This window comes from Chamaea fasciata, unplaced genomic scaffold, assembly GCF_029207755.1.
Source record: "Chamaea fasciata isolate MVZ Bird 193981 ecotype frontalis unplaced genomic scaffold, bChaFas1.0.hap1 SCAF_4, whole genome shotgun sequence".
NCBI lineage: Eukaryota > Metazoa > Chordata > Aves > Passeriformes > Sylviidae > Chamaea > Chamaea fasciata.
This window is the reverse complement of record NW_027094089.1, coordinates 20,839,530-20,858,712: the sequence shown is the minus strand read 5'-3', so window position 1 is coordinate 20,858,712 and position 19,183 is coordinate 20,839,530. Positions and strand designations below refer to the sequence as shown.

The 19,183-nt window shown below is 40.2% G+C and overlaps 1 protein-coding gene across 2 annotated transcripts; it reads right to left on the bottom strand.

Moving 5' to 3' along the window:
- Window positions 1–2,170: 2,170 nt before the first annotated feature.
- On the bottom strand, window positions 2,171–16,772 carry TARS1 (threonyl-tRNA synthetase 1). 2 transcript variants are annotated; one of them, XM_066181040.1, is made up of 19 exons: window positions 16,727–16,772; window positions 16,394–16,474; window positions 15,348–15,538; window positions 14,301–14,424; window positions 13,105–13,226; window positions 12,766–12,883; window positions 11,857–11,921; window positions 11,697–11,775; window positions 11,017–11,163; window positions 10,030–10,128; window positions 9,267–9,433; window positions 8,606–8,768; window positions 8,380–8,517; window positions 7,627–7,704; window positions 5,804–5,904; window positions 5,602–5,706; window positions 4,860–4,932; window positions 4,032–4,146; window positions 2,171–3,403 (listed from the first exon to the last, which is right to left on the bottom strand). In XM_066181040.1, exons 1-19 carry the CDS (start codon window positions 16,745–16,747, stop codon window positions 3,255–3,257), a joined length of 2,136 nt encoding a protein of 711 aa, XP_066037137.1. In that variant the 5' UTR covers window positions 16,748–16,772; the 3' UTR covers window positions 2,171–3,254. The 2 variants fall into 2 exon arrangements, with proteins under 2 accessions (XP_066037137.1, XP_066037136.1); XM_066181039.1 differs by lacking the exon at window positions 16,727–16,772 and adding an exon at window positions 16,594–16,633.
- Between the last annotated feature and the right edge of the window lie 2,411 nt (window positions 16,773–19,183).

Here is a 19,183-nt window from a genome sequence, read left to right as displayed (position 1 = left end):
GAAGATACAATTCCTGACATATCCTTTTTGGTAGTAGAGGTGATGCTGTTGTGGAGGAGGTTCTCCAGTTGCCAGGGTCTCTGGGTAAAAGCTGAAAAGGAAAATTGATCTTCAGAAGTTGCTCACTAGGCTCTGAGTTGGAGTATTGGAAGAGCCTCCCTGGGTCATCCTCACCTGCACCTTGGTTGTTTCAGGTATAATTCCTGCAGCAGCTTGACAAAGCCCATTTGTGAAAGGGAAAGTGAAGAGGAAAGCAAATAGATGGCTTTTGAGAGCTTGGCTTTGCCTCTGCCTGGAGCCTTGCCTTGTGCTGGCTGCAAAGTGACACGGAAATGTAAACAGGCAGGTAACAACTCTGCTTCTTCATTCCAGGTCTGAGTTTAAAGTACTCCCTTGTTTGCTGTACTCTGCTGTCTCCTCCTTTTCTTGTCTTTCTCTCACACAAGTCCTGGATCCTTTTCCTTCTCTCACTTCAGCTCAAGCCCAATTGCCTCCTGTTTGCTGTTCAGCAAAACTGAAATGTGATCCACTGCAGTTTCCCAGTAGTGGCAGTGCTTTATCCTGGTTACAGCAAAGCAGGACAAGAATGTTGTCAGTGTTTTGACCTCCAGCAGGTACTTCACTTATTGTGATGAGACATGCTGAAAATGAAATACTAAATGCATACTGACACCTCTCTCTGTTTAAAGTTTTATGGGTAGCACTATTTCTTAGCAAAGTCGTACTTGCTTTTCTTCAATGACCAGAAAGCAAAATAGCATTATTTAGTGTATTCACATGCTGAGTATTGTCACACACTAGAGCTGTTGCTTTCTTCCCTTCACTTGGAAACACTGATAATCAGAGTGACATCTTGCTGTGTAGTCCCCCTGCATTATCTCCCATACATAAAGATGATTGAAATGTTTTGATCAGTGATTTATGATACTGGCTCTTATGAATTTATTAATTACAGGATAACAGACTATCCTGTAAACAGAGCACTGCTTTGCAAAGCATGTTTTTGGGAACAAAAAGCCATACACCAAAGTATTGTACTCTGCTTTGCCAGTCAGTTACTGCTAACTTGTCATGGAGCATCTTGAAAACACAGAAGTTAACTGCTGAGAGTTCAGTTCAAGATTCATTAAAAAAGAAATAGAAAAATTCTAACATTATATGCTGGTGGTGAGAAGAGAGCATCTCCTTCCTATAAAATATAAATGTGTTTGAAATGCCTAATAAGAGTCCCAGATCTGTTTGGCAGCACAGGCCCTGTTTTTTCTGTTTCCTTACTGTCTTCACTTTTCTTGTGTCTTTTTCTATATAGGAGATACCCTAAACTCTCAGTAGGCTGTTCTTTGGAGGTTGGGAATTTGGGTATGAACCCCTTCAGGCAGAGGAGGGAGCTGAATGAGGGAATGTCACATCTGGGACAGGAACTCAGTGTGCAACAAGCAACAAGCTTCAAGATGGGTAAGACAGTACCTCTACAACTTAGGTACTTTAGGGCCAGGCTGCAGCTGGTTGCAGAATTCCCACCTGTAAATCCAGGATGATACAAATTCATGTATTATATGAAGAAATGGAGATTTGTTGTTTGATGGTTGTTTCTAGTCAGAGCTTGAAAGTCTTGTGCTGGGGAAAAAGTCTGATGCTGAAAATAACAAAACTAACTGGTCATTGGAACATAAAGCCCAAACATTCTGAAATAATTATTTCCACCCTGTGAACAATCTCAGAAAAATCTCTGGCAGGAAAAGATACAAAAGTAACTCTGAAAGCAGCAAGGCAGTGAAAAATCCATTTCCCCCTCTTCCCCGAACAGTTAGATGGAACCTTTCATCTCCATGAATGAAAGGAGGATGAAATAGATTTTGCTGCAAATTGCTGGGGCTACAGTCTGCTGAGTCTGAATTCACTAAGGGTTCAAACGCTGATAAAATGTGACCATCACTCCTGAGTAAAACAGGTAAGAAAAGGCAGGATGAAATGCTTCTGCCCAGACAATGGAAATGGCAGGACACAGAGGTTTTCAAAAGGTGAGATATTTCAAACCTGCCCTCAGACTTGTCTGATGTTTGCTTAGGCTGTAGCAGTATCTTTTTTTCTTTTTAAATGAACTGTTATCAACCACCTTCCGAAGCTGTTTAAGTTAAGATTAGTAAGATAAAAAAGATGCAAAAAAACCTCAGACCAATATTTTATTTTTTTGTCAGTGACAAACATTTGCCTCTTCTTAGCCAGCTGTAGAGAAAAACCCCAAACCAAACCCAGAATCAATAGATGAGAACCCTCAGCAGTAAAAATACAAAGGGCTGCTAATTATGAGATGCCTTGGACTAGCGGCTTGGGAAGAAGTGTTTCATGGATGGCACTGTACCTATTAAAGTGAAAAGTAGCATTTGTCTTAAAGAAATAATCACTAGCTTTTTTTGTTCACTACATTCTTGTTTCTGTGTGACAGATGCCCTTACTTTAATGACAGCCCAGAGACATGAACAGAAACATCCCTTGCTCCTAATACTACTGGTTTCCTCAGCTGCTTCTTTGGCCCTACTGTGCCCTGCTTTTTCCAGACAGTGTTAACCCCTTTCTACAGCTCTGCGAACCTTACCTGCAGAGCAAGCACATTTCAGAGACTGCCTTTGGAAAGGGGCACAACAGGCTTTGGTTAGCAGCTCTGTGGCAGACAGGCACACACTGTGGAAGTCAGGAATGCCTCACTTTGGGAGCTGAGACACTGCCAGAGGTAACCCCTATGGAAGAAGCAGGCCTGTTCATGTCCCCATTCGTGTGACTGGGAGTTGTGGAGAGTCACTATATTCACAACTGTACCATTTTCTTTGCTCGTGAAGACAGTCCAGAAGCTGCTGCTGCAGCACATTGTTACTATGTTGGTTCTTAAGCCTGAGGTCTATTGTAAACTGGCATGAAAAATATCTGTTATCAAAATGTATGTTATTCTTAACAGGGCAGTTAGAATGCCACAGATAACCCCTGATTCATGTTTCAATCTTCTCTTGCAGTCACAGAAAGTAATTTCATCCTGCTTCATCTGTCATTGGTTAGAAGCCAGGAAACTTTACTTCAATGTTTTTGAAAAACTTGATTTTTTAATATAAAAAGAGGCATTTCTGACTAAAGAAAGATCCCCATTAAAATGAGCAAGAAGTTCAAATGTGAAATATCTTTCAAATCTGGCTCAGAACAAAAACTCTGGTTAACTAAATTAGGAAAACTACAAATTCTTTATATGGGTAAAGCAGATGGTGTTAAAATTCTTCTTCAGCTTGTCTGGAACGAGAGCATTTCAGCTGCAGCAGCCTCTCCACAGTGTCTGCAATCGTTCTTTCCCCATGCACCTTGTTGTCTCGGGTGCGGATGTTCACTGTTCCACTTGCCTTCTCCTTTTCACCAACAACTAGAAACAAGAGGCAAAGGAATTAACTGTTTTTTCACAATTCTGTCACTTACTTGGAGGGTAGAGTTTCTCTGTCAAGAGCTCCTTCTACCTTTAATGGATCCCAGATGGTTTTTAGGCCAATGCTAGATCCCCAATTCACACAACAGGACTAACATGCTGCCTCAAGACATGTAATTCAGGATGAGCTTCTAATTCTTCCTGCACCACTCTCTCTGAAAGAGGCTTCTCTTATGCATGCATACCTAGATCAGAAGTGTACCACAGCTGCATGCAATGAAAACACACTTCTTTTGCTGAAGTAGAACCAAGAGCATAAATTATGGGGAGGATGGAAAATCACTTAAAATCTGGCTGATAAAGGACAAGTGACTTCATATTTATCCCCATACTGCTGACCAGAAGATAGCAAAAAGAATCAATAGTGCCTTGGGTCACAGTGATCTCCCTTCAGGGACAGCTATACAAGCCAGGAATGCCTATGACGTCAGCAGGAGAGGTTCTCTGCAGTGGAGGCTCTTAGGAACAAACTGACCTAAAACTCTGATTACAACTCTCTGCCTTGCCCACAGAATAATCAAACCTTGCAACAAAAGGGTCAGCCAGTAAAAGGTAACTAATACCTTACCCAGAATAAAGTTATACTGTGCAAGTTGAGCGTTTCTGATTTTCTTGTTCAATGTGCACCCAGGATCGACATCAACATCTGCCATAAATCCAGCATCATGAAAGTGCTGCCTGACCTAAGGAAAAAATATTTAAACTGTCACTACTGGATATTCATGACCATAAACTAATTGTGACTTGTAGATTTAAACCATTTCAGATTATCTGAACCCTAAAACAAAGCCACTGTCATGGGTTCAGGCTTTGGAGATGAGCCCAGTTCAAGAAATTAAAATACGTCAGCTATCGTGCAACTATATAAGCAGTGATGTGAACATCTAATGTTTGGGCTGAGTAGTGATTTGATTCTGTAAAAGGTAACAGAATGGTAAAGCTTACTGATTAGAAGAGATTTTTTTAAAAAAATTTACAGACTATTTTATTTATATATAAATAGCTTGAAAGAACTACAGGCTAAAGTGTGCTGGATGCTAAATAAACAAAGACTCATTTTATATTTCTTACTGCTCTGCAAGAGGCACATAGCCATGGGGGACTAGAACCTGAAGGGCAAGACAGATTTGAGCAAGAGAAAAACTAAGTTTTCCAAAAATAAAAGTTACATAAAAATCAACCTTTGTTATTCACATATCCAAAATATAACTCATGTTATCTTTAAGTGATCTACAACTTCAGCGGCTAATTGTCACTGTAATACAAAAAGTGACTCAATGTAATATACAAATACTTGGAATACGTCTCTGAAATAAATACTATTAATCATTAATAACTAAGCATTTCAGGTCAATACAATATACTGAAAACAAAGCCCTGAAACCATATACATCACCTTTTGAGCATATTCATCACATGCTGGTCCTACCGGTACCACCATTACTTGCTGTGGGGACAGCCAGAGTGGCCTTAAATAAACAAAACAAGTTTATACAACTTCCAGTGTTTTTTTCAGTACAAAAAATACTATTTACAGAGAGAAATAAAATCTGCACAAGAGACTCTTAAAGCCAGCTGCACAGATTGGGTTCAGAGGTCATGAGAGCCCTATATTCATTACAATCATTTCCCTAAAAGAACTGAGTGTCTAAAAGGATTGGAAAAGCATAGGCACGAGCATTTGCTGACTGGAAGACTGCATTGTGTTTTATGACAGCTGACAAAGCCTAATTGATTGAGCTCATCCCTAACTAAGCACAGGAAAACCTTTACTTTTGAGACTTGTCATAATCAGAGGGGTCACTCCCACTGGGTATTAACACAGGTGAAGTAGGTCACCTACATAAATGACTCTTTACAAGGCAGTCCCGCTGCAAAAGCAGTTGGAATGCATATGCCGTGGGCAGACAAGCTGTATGCTGCATCTGCACTGGCAGTTTCATGTAGAACCTACCATAGCTTGAATCATTTCATATCTAAGGAAGGTGGTTCAGAAGAAATTGCCCTGTGGTATTCCTAGGCATTTCACTCTAGCAAGCAAGTGGAAAAAACAGACCCTCTTGACTCTCTAATACTTGGGGCTAATTTCTCTCCTACATGAAGTGTTTGCTTGAACTGGAATAACTTTCCAACGTTACCATTTGCCTCCATAGTTCTCAGTTAGAATGGCAATCATCCTCTCCACAGATCCCAAGATAGCCCGGTGAATGATAACTGGTCTGGTCTTGTCATTGCCATCATGGCTGTAAAGAAATGCTTTTGTAAGGTTTTTTTTCTTGATTCAGCCTGTCACTGAAGTTGGATTACACAGAAGTTAAAACCACCAGCTTTTGCACTTACCTGACAAAAGTGAGGTTAAATCTGACTGGCAACTGGAAGTCAAGCTGAATTGTTGCACATTGGTGGTAGCGGCCAATGGCATCCTTTATCTGAATGTCAATCTGAAGAACAAAAAGATACAACTTTTGCAGTTAAGAAACAAACATTCTCCTCTGAAAGCGAATTCATTGTTTTGACATGGAGCTTCACTCAATGCAGAGGAATTCTATGCAATTTTAATCAGCATAGTTTTACTTCAGCCTTCATTAGGCTTTAAGTGATTTGCAGGTTGTGATGCAAAAAATGTTAGAACTAAAACAGGGTGAATAACTAGAGAGGTAATATATCCGGGGAACTACATTTAGTATAAGATTTTATTTTGTGAGTTTCAGTCTGGAACTTTCATGGGCCTTTCCACAGTGAGTGAATACTGCAGAACGTAAATTCGGAACTGAACATGTCTCCCCACAAATTAGATTTCTTCAGCCTTGAAGTGGCAAATTTACACTTCTTTATTATGCAGCATTTGAAGACTTTATAGCTTGTGTTACAAAATCAGGGCATGAACACAGGACAAGAATCTGTTAAAGAGTCCACTTACCAGCAGGAACTCCAATCAATCAGTAACACTTGTTCTGACCTAGGAGACAAGCCTATTCTTTCTTTTGTAGCTAACACTTAAATCCTAAGTACACTTATGATACAACTTAGATGGAGAAGACTTATAGAAAATAAGAGACTTATAGTGTCCTGACCATAGTTATTTATTTATTACACTGCTCACTTACTCATCATTTTACCACTATATATCAGGCTACATATTGAGGCAGTATGCCTTATTTTAATTCATGTAATAAACAGATCAGTGTTCTAACAACTCAAGATCTAAATGCCTTTCAATTTTGCATCCAGAATGCAATTTATCATTCAGCTAGTTACCGAAGAGCTTCTAATCAAAATAAATTATTTACAATCTAATTTAATTCCAAACCCAAACTGTATGAACAGCAAGTGTAAAATTAATTAATGTTAACAAAGGTTCCTGTATATTTGTCTTCCTTCAAACAAATAGGGAAATGAGTAAATATTAGCTGCTATAACACATTTTACCTACAAGACACAAACCAAAACTGATTCAAGTGGCACGCAAATAGAGAGATCAGAACCAGCTTACTAGATGAGAACACAAATATAAATGTAGTGTAGGCCTATTAACGAAAGATTTAAAGGCCATTTCATAATGCTTTGTGTCCTTACATGCAAAGATAACAATGCAATTTCTAAAAAGCCCTACTTAATCTGTCCAAACTGAGGAGACTGTTCTTAAGAAACCCAACAAATTCACATGATCAATGCACGGGGATTTTTAAACTACCAAAACCCACCAGTAACTTAATGCAACTTCAAAATTCTGCAGTTAAAGGGAAAAAAAATTTGTTTAACCAGTAAGTTTACTTTCGATTTTCTCCTGACTTAGGATTCTGCTGAAAGGATTATTTCCAAGGCAGAAGTTGCTCTGCTAGAATGCATCTTACAGTGCCACCTTGTGTTTATGTCACCCACTAAATCAGCAGGCTGTTTAAGCAGCAGACAAATAGTTTATTCATATTAAATTAATTAAATGAGTGTTAAAGCAGTTAAAACAATGTGAAAACCAGCATCACAGATGATTATTTCTCTCTCAAGTATGTTAAGAGTTTATGTATATGGAAAACCAGAGAATTTCAGTCAGACAGCATCTTAAAATGGGATAACAAAAAAATAATCCCTTCTTATCGCAGCCTTTTGCCTTATCCAAACAGAATTAAAAGCCAAACCCAGCTAGGGGTTAGCAACACACTAACCTTAGGTCCATAGAAAGCTCCATCACCAGGGTTTAACTCCCACTTCTCACCAAAGCCATTGAGGCTGTTTTCAAGTTGCTGGAGATAAAGGACACATGCACTCAGTTTTTCTTTACACATTACAGTTTCAGGTCAGCCTGTATCTACAAATAGGTGACCCTACCAAATTCTCACTACCTCTCAGTTACTGCTGAAACACATTTATTTTCTGAAAAAAGAAAGTTTTGGAAGATCATCAGCTAAAAAAAAAATTAATTTCTCCAAATTTAAATGCACAAAATAAATGCACCCATTTTGGAAGAGGCCAAACAAGCATTAGGTAAAATACAAGAACTTTTTATATTACATTCAAAGCTTGTAGTTAACGTTGAGATGGTGTCTGCCCTGGTACACCAAACGTCTATTCCTGCCCTATGTTATCCCCAGCACTGCACCTGCAGTGGCCAACCTCATCCCCTTCAGCCTCACTTTTGGGAGATGGCTTTTAGTGTTATTACAAGGATTGCCAGAATTGATTCTCTTCCTCCTTTTTAATTATCAAAGAAAGACAAGGAGAAAGGGTTCATTTGATGCTTCTGTGGAGACTGCCTCTATACTGAAAGCAAACTACAGCAGCCAGACTAACTGAAGGCAGTTACTGAAGTTATACTGCTCATGCCTATAGCCCAACTTCACTGTACCTCCCAGAAGGCAGTAAGTTCTTCCAGAAGATGCAGCCTTACAACACTGAAAAAAATAAAACTACTGTTTTACCTTTTCAGCTTGATTCCACACTTCAATATCTCCCAGGTACTTTTCAGGACGAGTGGAGAGATTCAGTTTAAATGAAAATCCAAAGACATCATACACGGTACGTAAGAACTCCAGACAGCTCTTTATCTCCTCTTCAATCTTGATGATAATAGAAATCATGTCTCAAATATGGAAATTTCAGTTTACCTGATTTTAATATCCAGTTTCACTTAGCAGCATCCCCCACCTGCTCCATAGCACAGAAGATGTGAGCGTCGTCCTGCTGGAACCGGCGTACTCGGGTGAGTCCTGTGAGAGCTCCCGACAGCTCGTTGCGATGCAGGACACCAAAATCTGCCAACCGCAGCGGCAGCTCGCGCCACGACCTCGGACGATGGTCAAACATGAGGCTGAAGGAAAAGGTTATTAACTTGAAGCTCATTGAGAACCAAAATTCTAAAAAGCACAGTCAGGGAGAAAAAGCCAGTGATGAAGCACATGCCCATAAGGCCATCGGTGTAATCTGTAGAGCCATCAGTCTTATTTGGGCTCATTTGTCAGGAAAACAATCCCTTTAACAGCTGACAGGCCTTTCCCTCCTCAGAGAGAGGAGATAAAGAAGCCCCTAAAACTGAGCACTAAAAGCTGAATGCCTGAACTGCCAAAAAACTGACAATGCCCCAGTAATGATGGGGTCACTCTAATGATGGTAAAATGACAAGACATTTCGCAGTGACTCAAGTGAAGAGAGCATGTAGACAGCAAGACATGTAATTACATCATTCCTGACAGAATGAATAACTGAAGGTAGCCGTCTTTATAATTACACAGGCAAAGGAAGCAGAGTGGGTTTCGTTTGGGGTTTTTTTCCAATCAGAACAATCTCTGGTAACCTGCAATGTATTTACCAGTGTCCTGGACAGTTCATGGGCTTTAGAGCAAAGATTTCTTTCTCCACTTCAAATGAAAACATATTGTCACTGTAATGCTGCCAGTGCCCTGAAGTCATCCACAGTTTGCTGTTGAAAACATTTGGAGTGACAACCTCCTGGAATCCACGTTTTCGATACTCACTCTAGAACAGGCACAGTACATGAAATAAGTAATAAAGATAACAAAGGTAAGCACAGGCTTCAATCCACAGCCACAGAAATATAAAGATGATGCCATAATATAGTGCCATGACTTAGGAAGGGAAGGGAGAAAGGAAGACAAAATTTCCATTTGGACATGCCAGGATACATCCCTTCCACCACCCTTCCCTCAAACAATTTCTCTAGTAGAAAGTAAGCAAGAACAACAAGTTTCCTTCCTGCAAGCAATACAGTAGTCTCTAATTACTCAATGACCCTTGATATACTACACTGCAGCCCAAATATACAGTAATAATACAGACTTCAGAATTCTTTTCCTACATATATTTTCAAAAACAATAGGCCTACAAGACCAAATGAAGTATGTTTATTGAAACAAATCAATATGCATCAAAGGAACAGCAATAGTGTGAGCTTAGCTCTACTACTAAATGTGGAACTATTCCTATGGCAAAGCACCTTTATCACAGCTTTAACTGCAGGTATAAAGTTTAATACTGTTAAATATAGCATGCTGTTATGTATTTTTTTAAACTACACAATTTCTCCTACAAGATCTCCAGAAGATATTACTTACCCGTATAAATTCAATTAATGTGTTATAAATGTAAGCTCCTTTTGGCAAGAAGAAACAGCTACCAGGGCTGAGCTCATGGAAGAAAAACAATTCTTGGTCCTGCAGGAAAATACTACTTTTAAAACTTAGTATTTGCACCGTACCTTTTTCACTTAACGTTCACAAATAAATTGCTTCTCACTGCAAACCAGTAACAAGAGTTTCAAAAAGAACATGGGAAAAAAAGCAATATCCAATACACCAGATGCATTTTCATCAGTACTTTTATGTCTGTCGGCAGTTACAGGAGAAGGAAATGTTTCAGTTTCCTGTTTTACTCATTATTGATGCACCAAAACTTTACACTGAACTCCTTACTGTGCCCCCAGAGCTCCCTTCGCACATTGACAAGAATATGTTTAGTTCTGCCTCTGCAGCTCTTTAATTATCTGCACATGAACTGAACGTGTGAACTACAGCTGGTTACTGTTGTTACAAACAGGTACACACACACCTGAGATCTGCATATGGGGAATTCTTCAGTATTTTGTCATGATGTACTAGCAGCAAACATTTTAACCCAGTTCAGAACTATCAGTTACCTGACAGGGGTTTCCATCTGAAAAAACAAACCCAAAAACCAGCCATCTAAAAACACAGCTGTATACTGCAGACTCAGAAATCCAGCAAAAGAACTCTGTGAACAGGCTGCAGCAAACAGCATAGGAATGAGTACTGCCTGTGGACTGGAGCATTCATGGGTTGCAGACTGAAGTCTTTATATCCTGTTCTGATAAATGCGTGCAATAAGGATGTCATGGTGTTTAAAGCATTAAAAAGTTATTTATTTTAGAACTTTGATGCTCGCAAGAAAAGCAGCTGACTTCACAACCCAACTGCAAATAAAATTGTGTCACACCTTGGTTGTGGCAGCAAGTACAGGCTGCCTTCAAGATGCTTTCAGTTAAGGGATGCTTTTAAAATACATTACTAGAAAAGCTGTCTCACCCGCCCAATTTTTCTGTGATCTCTGCTTTTAGCCTCCTCCTGGAATTTCTCCCACTCCTTCAGCATTTTTGTATCTGGGAATGAAATTCCGTAGATCCTCTGGAGGGACTCCATATCGGCCTTGCCTTCCCAATAGGTAGAAGAATTCTGCATGCAAAAAGAAATGAAACACTGAAAGGAGAAGCCTCCACATTTTACTACTTCTGCCTGCTACAAAAAGGCATGCAATTATTAATAAATCATTACTGTGGAACAACTAAGGCATAAGGAGAATTTTAATGTGAAATTCAGAGCACTGATTGAAAAAATCCTTAAAGGTAAATACAGTAAGTAAACATTATTTCAGGCTCTTGGTTTTTTTTAAAGTCAATGTGCTTTGTAGCTATCCTACTCCAACTGTTTATTCACAAACAGCTATAATCATCAGCTGAGCAAAAACTATAAACTCTAAGTTCAGCCAAACCTGAAACCAACTCACACTTGTGCTGGAAGTGCAGGCCCTGGACACTTTGTTGGGCTCCACACCATGTGAATACCATTCTAGCATACAACTTTTCTGTAACACCAAGTTTTTGGCCAGCTTACCCATTTCACAGTACATTCCTGGCTAAGCCCAAAGAGAGCAATGCATCTTAAGTGTTGCAGTGAAAATATCTGTCTAAGGCAGTTCCAGCGCTTACCTTATGTATTTTTATGGTCTTTATTTTGCCAGTATGTCTGACATGAGGGCCTCTGCATAAATCTATCAGGGGACCACACCTAAGAAAAGGAAAGCATTTATTTGGTACATTTAATCCTAGAACCGTAAATCCAGTAATATTATGATCCACACATAATTACCTGTATACTGTAGTAGTTGGGGTATTGACCTTCTCATTCAGGATGCGACACTTGAATTTATTATACTGAGAAGAAAAGCAGCACACATACTTGTTAACCCCTTGTTAAAAAAAGAGAAGTGGCCAACAGTTTAAATTATTTGCAAACGTGATGTTATGTTGCATCAGAACAGGCCTGTAAAGGAGATGGACAGGACAGACAGTAGTGGAGCAAGGTGCCCAGCAAGCAGGCTGTGCAATCTCTGTCCTTGGATGTTTTGAAGGCCCAAATGGACAAGCCCAGGAAACCTGGTCTGACCTCAGTGTCCCCATGTCTGACCCCATGTCCTGTGCATGAGACTGGACTGGACACCTATGGAGGCACCTTCCAACCTGAACAATACTATGATTCTCCTGATGTCCTAATAGTGAAAACTCATTAATGTCTACCTCAGGAATGTCAAAAAATTACCTGCAGCTAGATAACAGAGAAAAAGGGTCAGGTTTTAGTGTTGCTTGGACTCTTTAAAAACAGTCTAAAAGTATTTTATGAAGCTTTCTGAATGCAGTAGCAGTCACAGTATCACCACAGACAAGATAACACAACATTACTGCACACATAATAAGTTGCAAATTTACATTTCTGCGAAGTAAATAAAGAATGTGGCTTCACAGAATTTAGTTAGACCACCCTGGGGAAGAATGAGAATTCTAACAGTTTTAGAAAATCAGAATGCCTATTTCCAAGAACCTAAGAATTACTTCCTTTTTTTTTTTGTTAAATATCACAAATGAGTTTCTAAGATCATATCACCTGAAAAAAGTTAATTTGATATGCTTTCTTCTACCACTAATAAAACATGCCCTGAAGTTACAAGTACTTAAAACACTAATTGCACAAGGCTAGAAACAACCTTTTACAACAGCCCACCTTAAACATTTCAAGCAGTGTTTCCTTCTTAACTTCCAGTCTTTCAAAGGCTTGTTTTTCCTTCATTATCTTCTTGCATAATGTTTCCAAAGCAGAGAAGTCATTACTTGATACACCCCTAAAATAAACACACAAAGAAATGAGTAATTTTTGCTTTCATTTGCAATTTGTGATCCAGGTGCAATGCACCAACTTGTGGTTGGGACACCCTGCAAAAAACCAAAGCTATCTGCAGCAATACATATGACTTTGTTACAGGAACAAGCACACAGCAGAAATTTTGCTGTGACTGCCACCCATCCCCAACTCCTAAAACAAAAAAAAAAATAGAAAACCTACCCTTCCTCAAGAAACATGTCATAATAAAATCCATTTTCTATCGGTGGGCCATAGCACAAACAGCCACCATAGATTCGTTCCATAGCTTCACCCATTATGTGTGCACTTGAGTGCCAGTAGACCTAACAGAAATAAAAAATGAAGGGATCAGTCTGAATACACATGACCCATTTGCAATTGTTTTATTTAAAACCTTTTCTGAAACGGTTGCTTTCAAGGATACTTGAAGCACATCCCACATCAGAGCAGTGTGCAGAACAGAAGTGACCTGCCCAGCAGCACTCTCATCCTCAGCACCAATGTTTGCAAAAAGCAGCATTTTCACTGGAAAACTCTGGAAATAGAAAACTTATATTCCAGTAGCTAACAATTCTTACTTTCAACTATTGCTGACACTATGTAATTATTGTCAAGAAGTCAAGAAACTAATTTAGAAACCTTTTTTTCCATGAACTTTAATCAGTCATATCTCCATAATAACCAAGAGATGTGCTTTCAACATAAGGCTGTGGTTCTAATCCAGCAATCTTATATGTGGAAAACCCTGCACACTATCTTGTAGAAAACCTGAGGTTTTGACAAAACCAAATCTCTTAAGAGTTAGTCTACCTTGGTTAGCACAAATTGAAATCATAAATTGGGAGCTGTCATTTAGCCAATATGAAAACGCTAGGTTTGAATATATGACTTCTGTGATGAGTTTGACTGACAGCTTTTTGCACCAACAGATTTTTTTTCTAAAGAACCTATTTAAAAATTTACTGGCTGTGCACACTTATCTGATTTGAGTAGCCAAAATAAGAAAGTAGATACTCGTGTATACACAAAGAAAATGAGCAGTCTATTCAATACTTTTATGATTCTACGTAAGAAAGTATTTTTCTACTCAGTTTTGTTCCCAAAATAAGTGCTGAAGATGTTCAAAAGACCTACTTTACATTAATATGAAGGCTGAAAATACAAGTTTTTAACAAGAACTACAACAACTGCAAGTAGACCTGGCTATAAGTACACAGCAAAATGTACATTATCTGTAGTACGACAACCCCCTCAGGTAAGGAACTATGAGGAAATGCAGATATACCTAGACCACAAACCTGTTCTCTTCACGTTCTGAATACAGTAAACATTTAAGGAATTGCAAGAGGCTGAGTTAAATGTAAACCTGAAACAAACAAACAAAAAAAGATACTCACTGCTTGAGCCTCTTCATCCTCAAACTTAAGCAGCTCCAAGGAACAATCCTCCTCCAAAGGACGGTCTAGATCCCAAACCACCTTGTTCACTTTGGCAATAACCGTGTTGTCAGCTAATCCCTGACTACAGAACAAACACAATCATAAGAAAGTATATTGTATTTTGAAATCAGCAAGCAGAAGTTCTTTAAATTTGCCCTCCAGTTTGAATAAGACTTTAGGAGTGCTCGAAGTGGATATGTCATAAATAAATTCTAAATAAATGAAAATTGCAATATAAGAAAGAACCACTCTCTTAAAAGTTACCAAATACCATTTTTTACACAGAAGCTTTACTGTTTGTATCCACTAGGCAAAATACCCTTTTCATGATCTCAAATCGCAGAAGCAAAGAAGGTTCCAATGACATGGCACCTTATTATGGACAGGAAAAAAAGAAAAAGTGAAAGAAAAAAAGGAAAAGGAAAAGGAAAAGGAAAAGGAAAAAAGAAAGCATTTCGCTTTCAGGAATCATCCAATCTTTGCAATTTTAAATGTCAGGGTGTTCACTGACTATCATTCAAAAATACTCCACAGCAGGTACGAGTAACATGGAGATGTGCAACACTCTTTCTAATAGATATTGCCGATGCAAATAAAAATGGGGAATACTCATATTGTTAAATTTCTCTGTAATCAATTGAAACATCACCCAGCAGTCGTCTTCCTCAGATCAATGCAAACTGGTTTGCAGTGCTAAGATTTTATCTGGTAATTTATTAGCAAATCAGTTCTTAATGCAACAGCAGTACTTGGATGGAAAAATACGCTGGAAGAATGTCTTTAAACCACCTAAATTTTATTTTTATTTAATTTTAGAAACTGTATCTTTAAAAGGCAAAAGAAAATTGCACTCCAAAGCTAAAACCCTACTGATTACCTTCAGTTTACTGTACACAAGATGCTTTGAGCGGACTTGAGATAAATGACAAAGAAATTACACACTACCCACCCCCTTAAACTCACTATCTGAAAATGATTGTGTAGTATCACAGAACAGAAACATACCTAATTCCACAAGCGATTTGGTAAGGAGTAGTCTTCCAAGATTCAGCATCAACCTGCTTGCCATCAGGTAATGTAACTTTAATGGGCTTACTGTCGTTTGCAGCTCTTTCTGCAAGGAGTGCATCATGTTCAGCCTTAAGTTTATTGTACATCTCTAAACGCTCATTGATAAATACAGGCCAGGGATTCAGCTGTATATGATAAAGACAAAGGAAAATTATTAATCTGATTATTAATCTGATTACTAATTATTAATCACGTCAAGAATGCCAACAAAACAGATATATTTTTCGTACGCACCTATGTGACGATATCTATACATGTACTATATATAACAATAATCACCATTATTTCAGGTTATATAGTATTAATCATGTCATAAGACCACAAGGCTTCAGCTTCATGAAATATGTACCACTGGACACCTGTTCAACAAACCACATTTGCTACCAAACAACAACGCCACCTAATAAACTACACAAGCATAAAACTCAAGTACAAAAGACTATGTAAGTTCAACGTAAAAAAAGGTTTCTCTAATTAGGTCAAAAAACTGAGGGAACACTCTACTCTGAGCCACCCAGACAGGAACTGACTCCAGCTTAAACACGTGTAATGACGTCAGGACTATCCGCCTGGGCACAGCCAACGTTGCACAGCCATGCACTTGGCTCAGGACTGCTGCTAACTAGCTGCTGGCTCTCCGTGGAGTCAGAAGGATCTGTGTTTACCCAACGTGAAGACGAAAAAGAAAAGAGCACCTTAAGCAAGCTTTCTTCACCTCGGAGATCGACTGCCTGCTTCCTGCTGCAAAGAGGCACAGGGCATCACCTAGCCCAGCTATGAGAATCTGAGCTGTTCTAGTATTACACCAATGCAATTTAATATAAAAACCACAAGTGGCACTTCAAGGCACACTATCGGAGGTGTAACTACAACGCCTGATAAAATACTTTAGAAGGACAAACTGTAGCAATGCCAGCAGCGCACAGGGCAGCAACGAGGACTCCGCATCCTCCCACCCCCGCGGCCGAGGGGCTACTCACCTCCGACCGTCCTCCATCGCCAGGCCCTTCCTTCATCTTCTTCTTCCCGCAATTTGCTTTCTTCTCTTCCACAGCGTCCACCTGCGGAGGGCGAGCACCGGTTTAGTCATGCCCCGGCAGTCCCTCACACCTAAGGGCGCTTTAACTCCCCCCTGCCCCACACACGGCGGAAAAGACCCAAACTCCTCGTCCCGCAAAACCTGCTTGCCCCCATCTCCCTTCTCCTTCTCCATGGGACACACCCCACCGGCCCCCGGAGCTGGGGAAATCCTCGGAAAGAGGCCCAGCTCCCCCCGCCGCCGGCCTCCAGACAGGGCTGCCGGCGCGGCCCACCTGGCTGTCAGCGCCCGCCATGGCCGCGCGGAGCCGCCCGGGAAGAGGCGGGCGCGGCCCGGCGCAGGCGCAGCTCGGCCTGCGGCTGATGCAACTGGGGGCGGCCACGCTGGCCTGGCCGGTCCGGGCGCAGGGGTGACAATGGAGCGGAAAGGGCCAGTGGTGCTGTCCGGGGCCGCCTTGGGGGGATACGAGCGAAGGCGGCCGAGGACGGGCTGCGGCGGCTGGACTGGCCCAGGCTCTGTTCGCGCCCGTAAGGGTGGCGAGCGCGCCTTGGCGCTCGCACTCCGCTCACTGTCACGGGAAAAATCACAGAATTAAGTTGGAAAAGATCCCCGAGATCAGCGAGTCCGACCTCTGACCGAATGCCAGCTTAGCAAGGAGACCACGGCGCTAAGTGTCTTAAGCAGTCTTTGCTTGATCAGCTCCAGGGACTGTGACCCCATCACCCGCCGTGGGCACCCTGTTGAGTGCCGAATCACCCATTCTGTGGAAAAATTCCTCTAATGTACAGCCTAAACCTCCCATGACGCAGCTGAAGACTGTCCTCGTCTGTCAGTTGTTTCCTGGGAGAAGAGGTGGTTTCCCACTTGGCTACACCATCCTGTCAAGGAGTTGTAGAAAGCGATAAGGTCTCCCCTGAACCTCCTTTTCTCCAAACACCCCCGGCTCCCTCAGCTGCTCCTCATCACCCTTGTGCTCCAGACCCTTCCCCAGCTCCGTTTCTCTCCTCTGGACTCACTCCAGAACCCAGGACACTTGGCTACCATTCCCACTGATAAAGATGTTCAGTCAAGGATGGTCAGTGAATGGGAGTACTCTTTGCAAAGGAGACTAAAATAAAATAAAAATCAGGTTGACCACTGTCTGATGTCCCAGGGGAGGGAAAAAAAAATGAAAAAAAATGGTAGAAGAGATTCTGAGGTGGTTGTATCGGACTTGAACCACAGGAGCACCTGCAGATGTCCCAAGGAGAGCCTAAGATTAGTGGCTCAGAAGCTAAGACACCTCTAAGGAAAGGATGTGATATTCAGGCATGCTTTTGCTCTGCAACCATCTTTCCCTCCTCTTCTGCTGTTCTCAGCTAATAATATTTTCATTTAGGAAGGTTACTATCTTGCAGCACAGTCTCATGGTGGACTCTTGGAGTGGCCAGTCCCAAGGTCTTAAATATGTTTGGTAATCTCAGGCATACTAATATACTAGTGCACTCACCCAGAAGCCTAGTTTAAGCAAGATGTTCATTACCACATTTCCTTTATTTCAAGAAATCCTGACATAGCATCCTTCCTTTGAAGAGAGTAAAACACTGGTCAGGTCTTGCCTTGGACTTCCACTGCCTGCAGAGGACCCAACACCACTTCTGTCTTCTGGAATAGCTGCCTTCTCTTCATCTGCAGCAGTGATTGGGGAGTTTAGAGTGTCTAAAATGTGCCCAGATGGATATCAGGGGACCTCAGGCTCCATGGACTTCAGTGCCATGAGCCAAAGATTCAGGGGGGAAAAGGGGACATTTTATATAGCTTTCAAATACTGATTATGAGGTGGTGAAGGATGATTGAGAGAATGTCACTGGGCTATCACAAATGTAGGAGCTTAAAATATAATGCAAATATTTTAATCTATTTGTTTAAAAATGGGAAGATGTTGTAAATAAGAACTTAAAGACAGAATCAGGACTAGATCTGGGTTCCTTGTCTGAAAGTAAAGTGTGAACTGCATAAATATTGGCAAAAATATTTAATAAACAGCTAAATTAAATAATACATGTATGATCTTTTGTAGAAATACAATGTTTAGTAATATAAAGAGCATTTGTTTTGTAATTACTAATCTTTATATCTGCAAATCTCCTAAAATCTTTTTCAGGTGGACAAATTACAAGTGGCTAAGACACAGAACACTGCAAAACTTATAGATAAATTTTGTAAGGCCAAAATGAACAAAAACGTATACTGATGCTGTTCAAAAGAAAAAAACCTATTAATTATTTCAAAAGCAATTGGGAAACTGTAGAACTGTCTCTTGTGCCAGAAGATGGCAGCAGAGAAACACGCCGATCTGCTGAGACACAAATTCTGCTCAGCTCTTGGCTTTAGGAAGTAGGTTTTATGGCAAAAATCACAAAATTAAATGAATGTTTTGCTGACTTCGCTCTTAAGCAGTGTAATTAATGATGTGCAAATTTAGCCATGCTCTAATAGTGTAAATTGATTTCACCATGCTTTAATGATTATCAACAGTGAACAGATGTTTCTGGTTCATAATAAGTTTGTTGGGAAAAAATGTCTGAAATTTCTAGCGGAATTGCAGGGTTACTTGGTTTATATTTCATTTGGGAAAACTAAAGATCAAAATGAAATCAAAATGCAAATAAAAATTTAGAACAATGAATGTAACACATTTACACTGTTTACTTGCACCGGCTGCTCGAGGGAAACCATCTGACTTGTAATA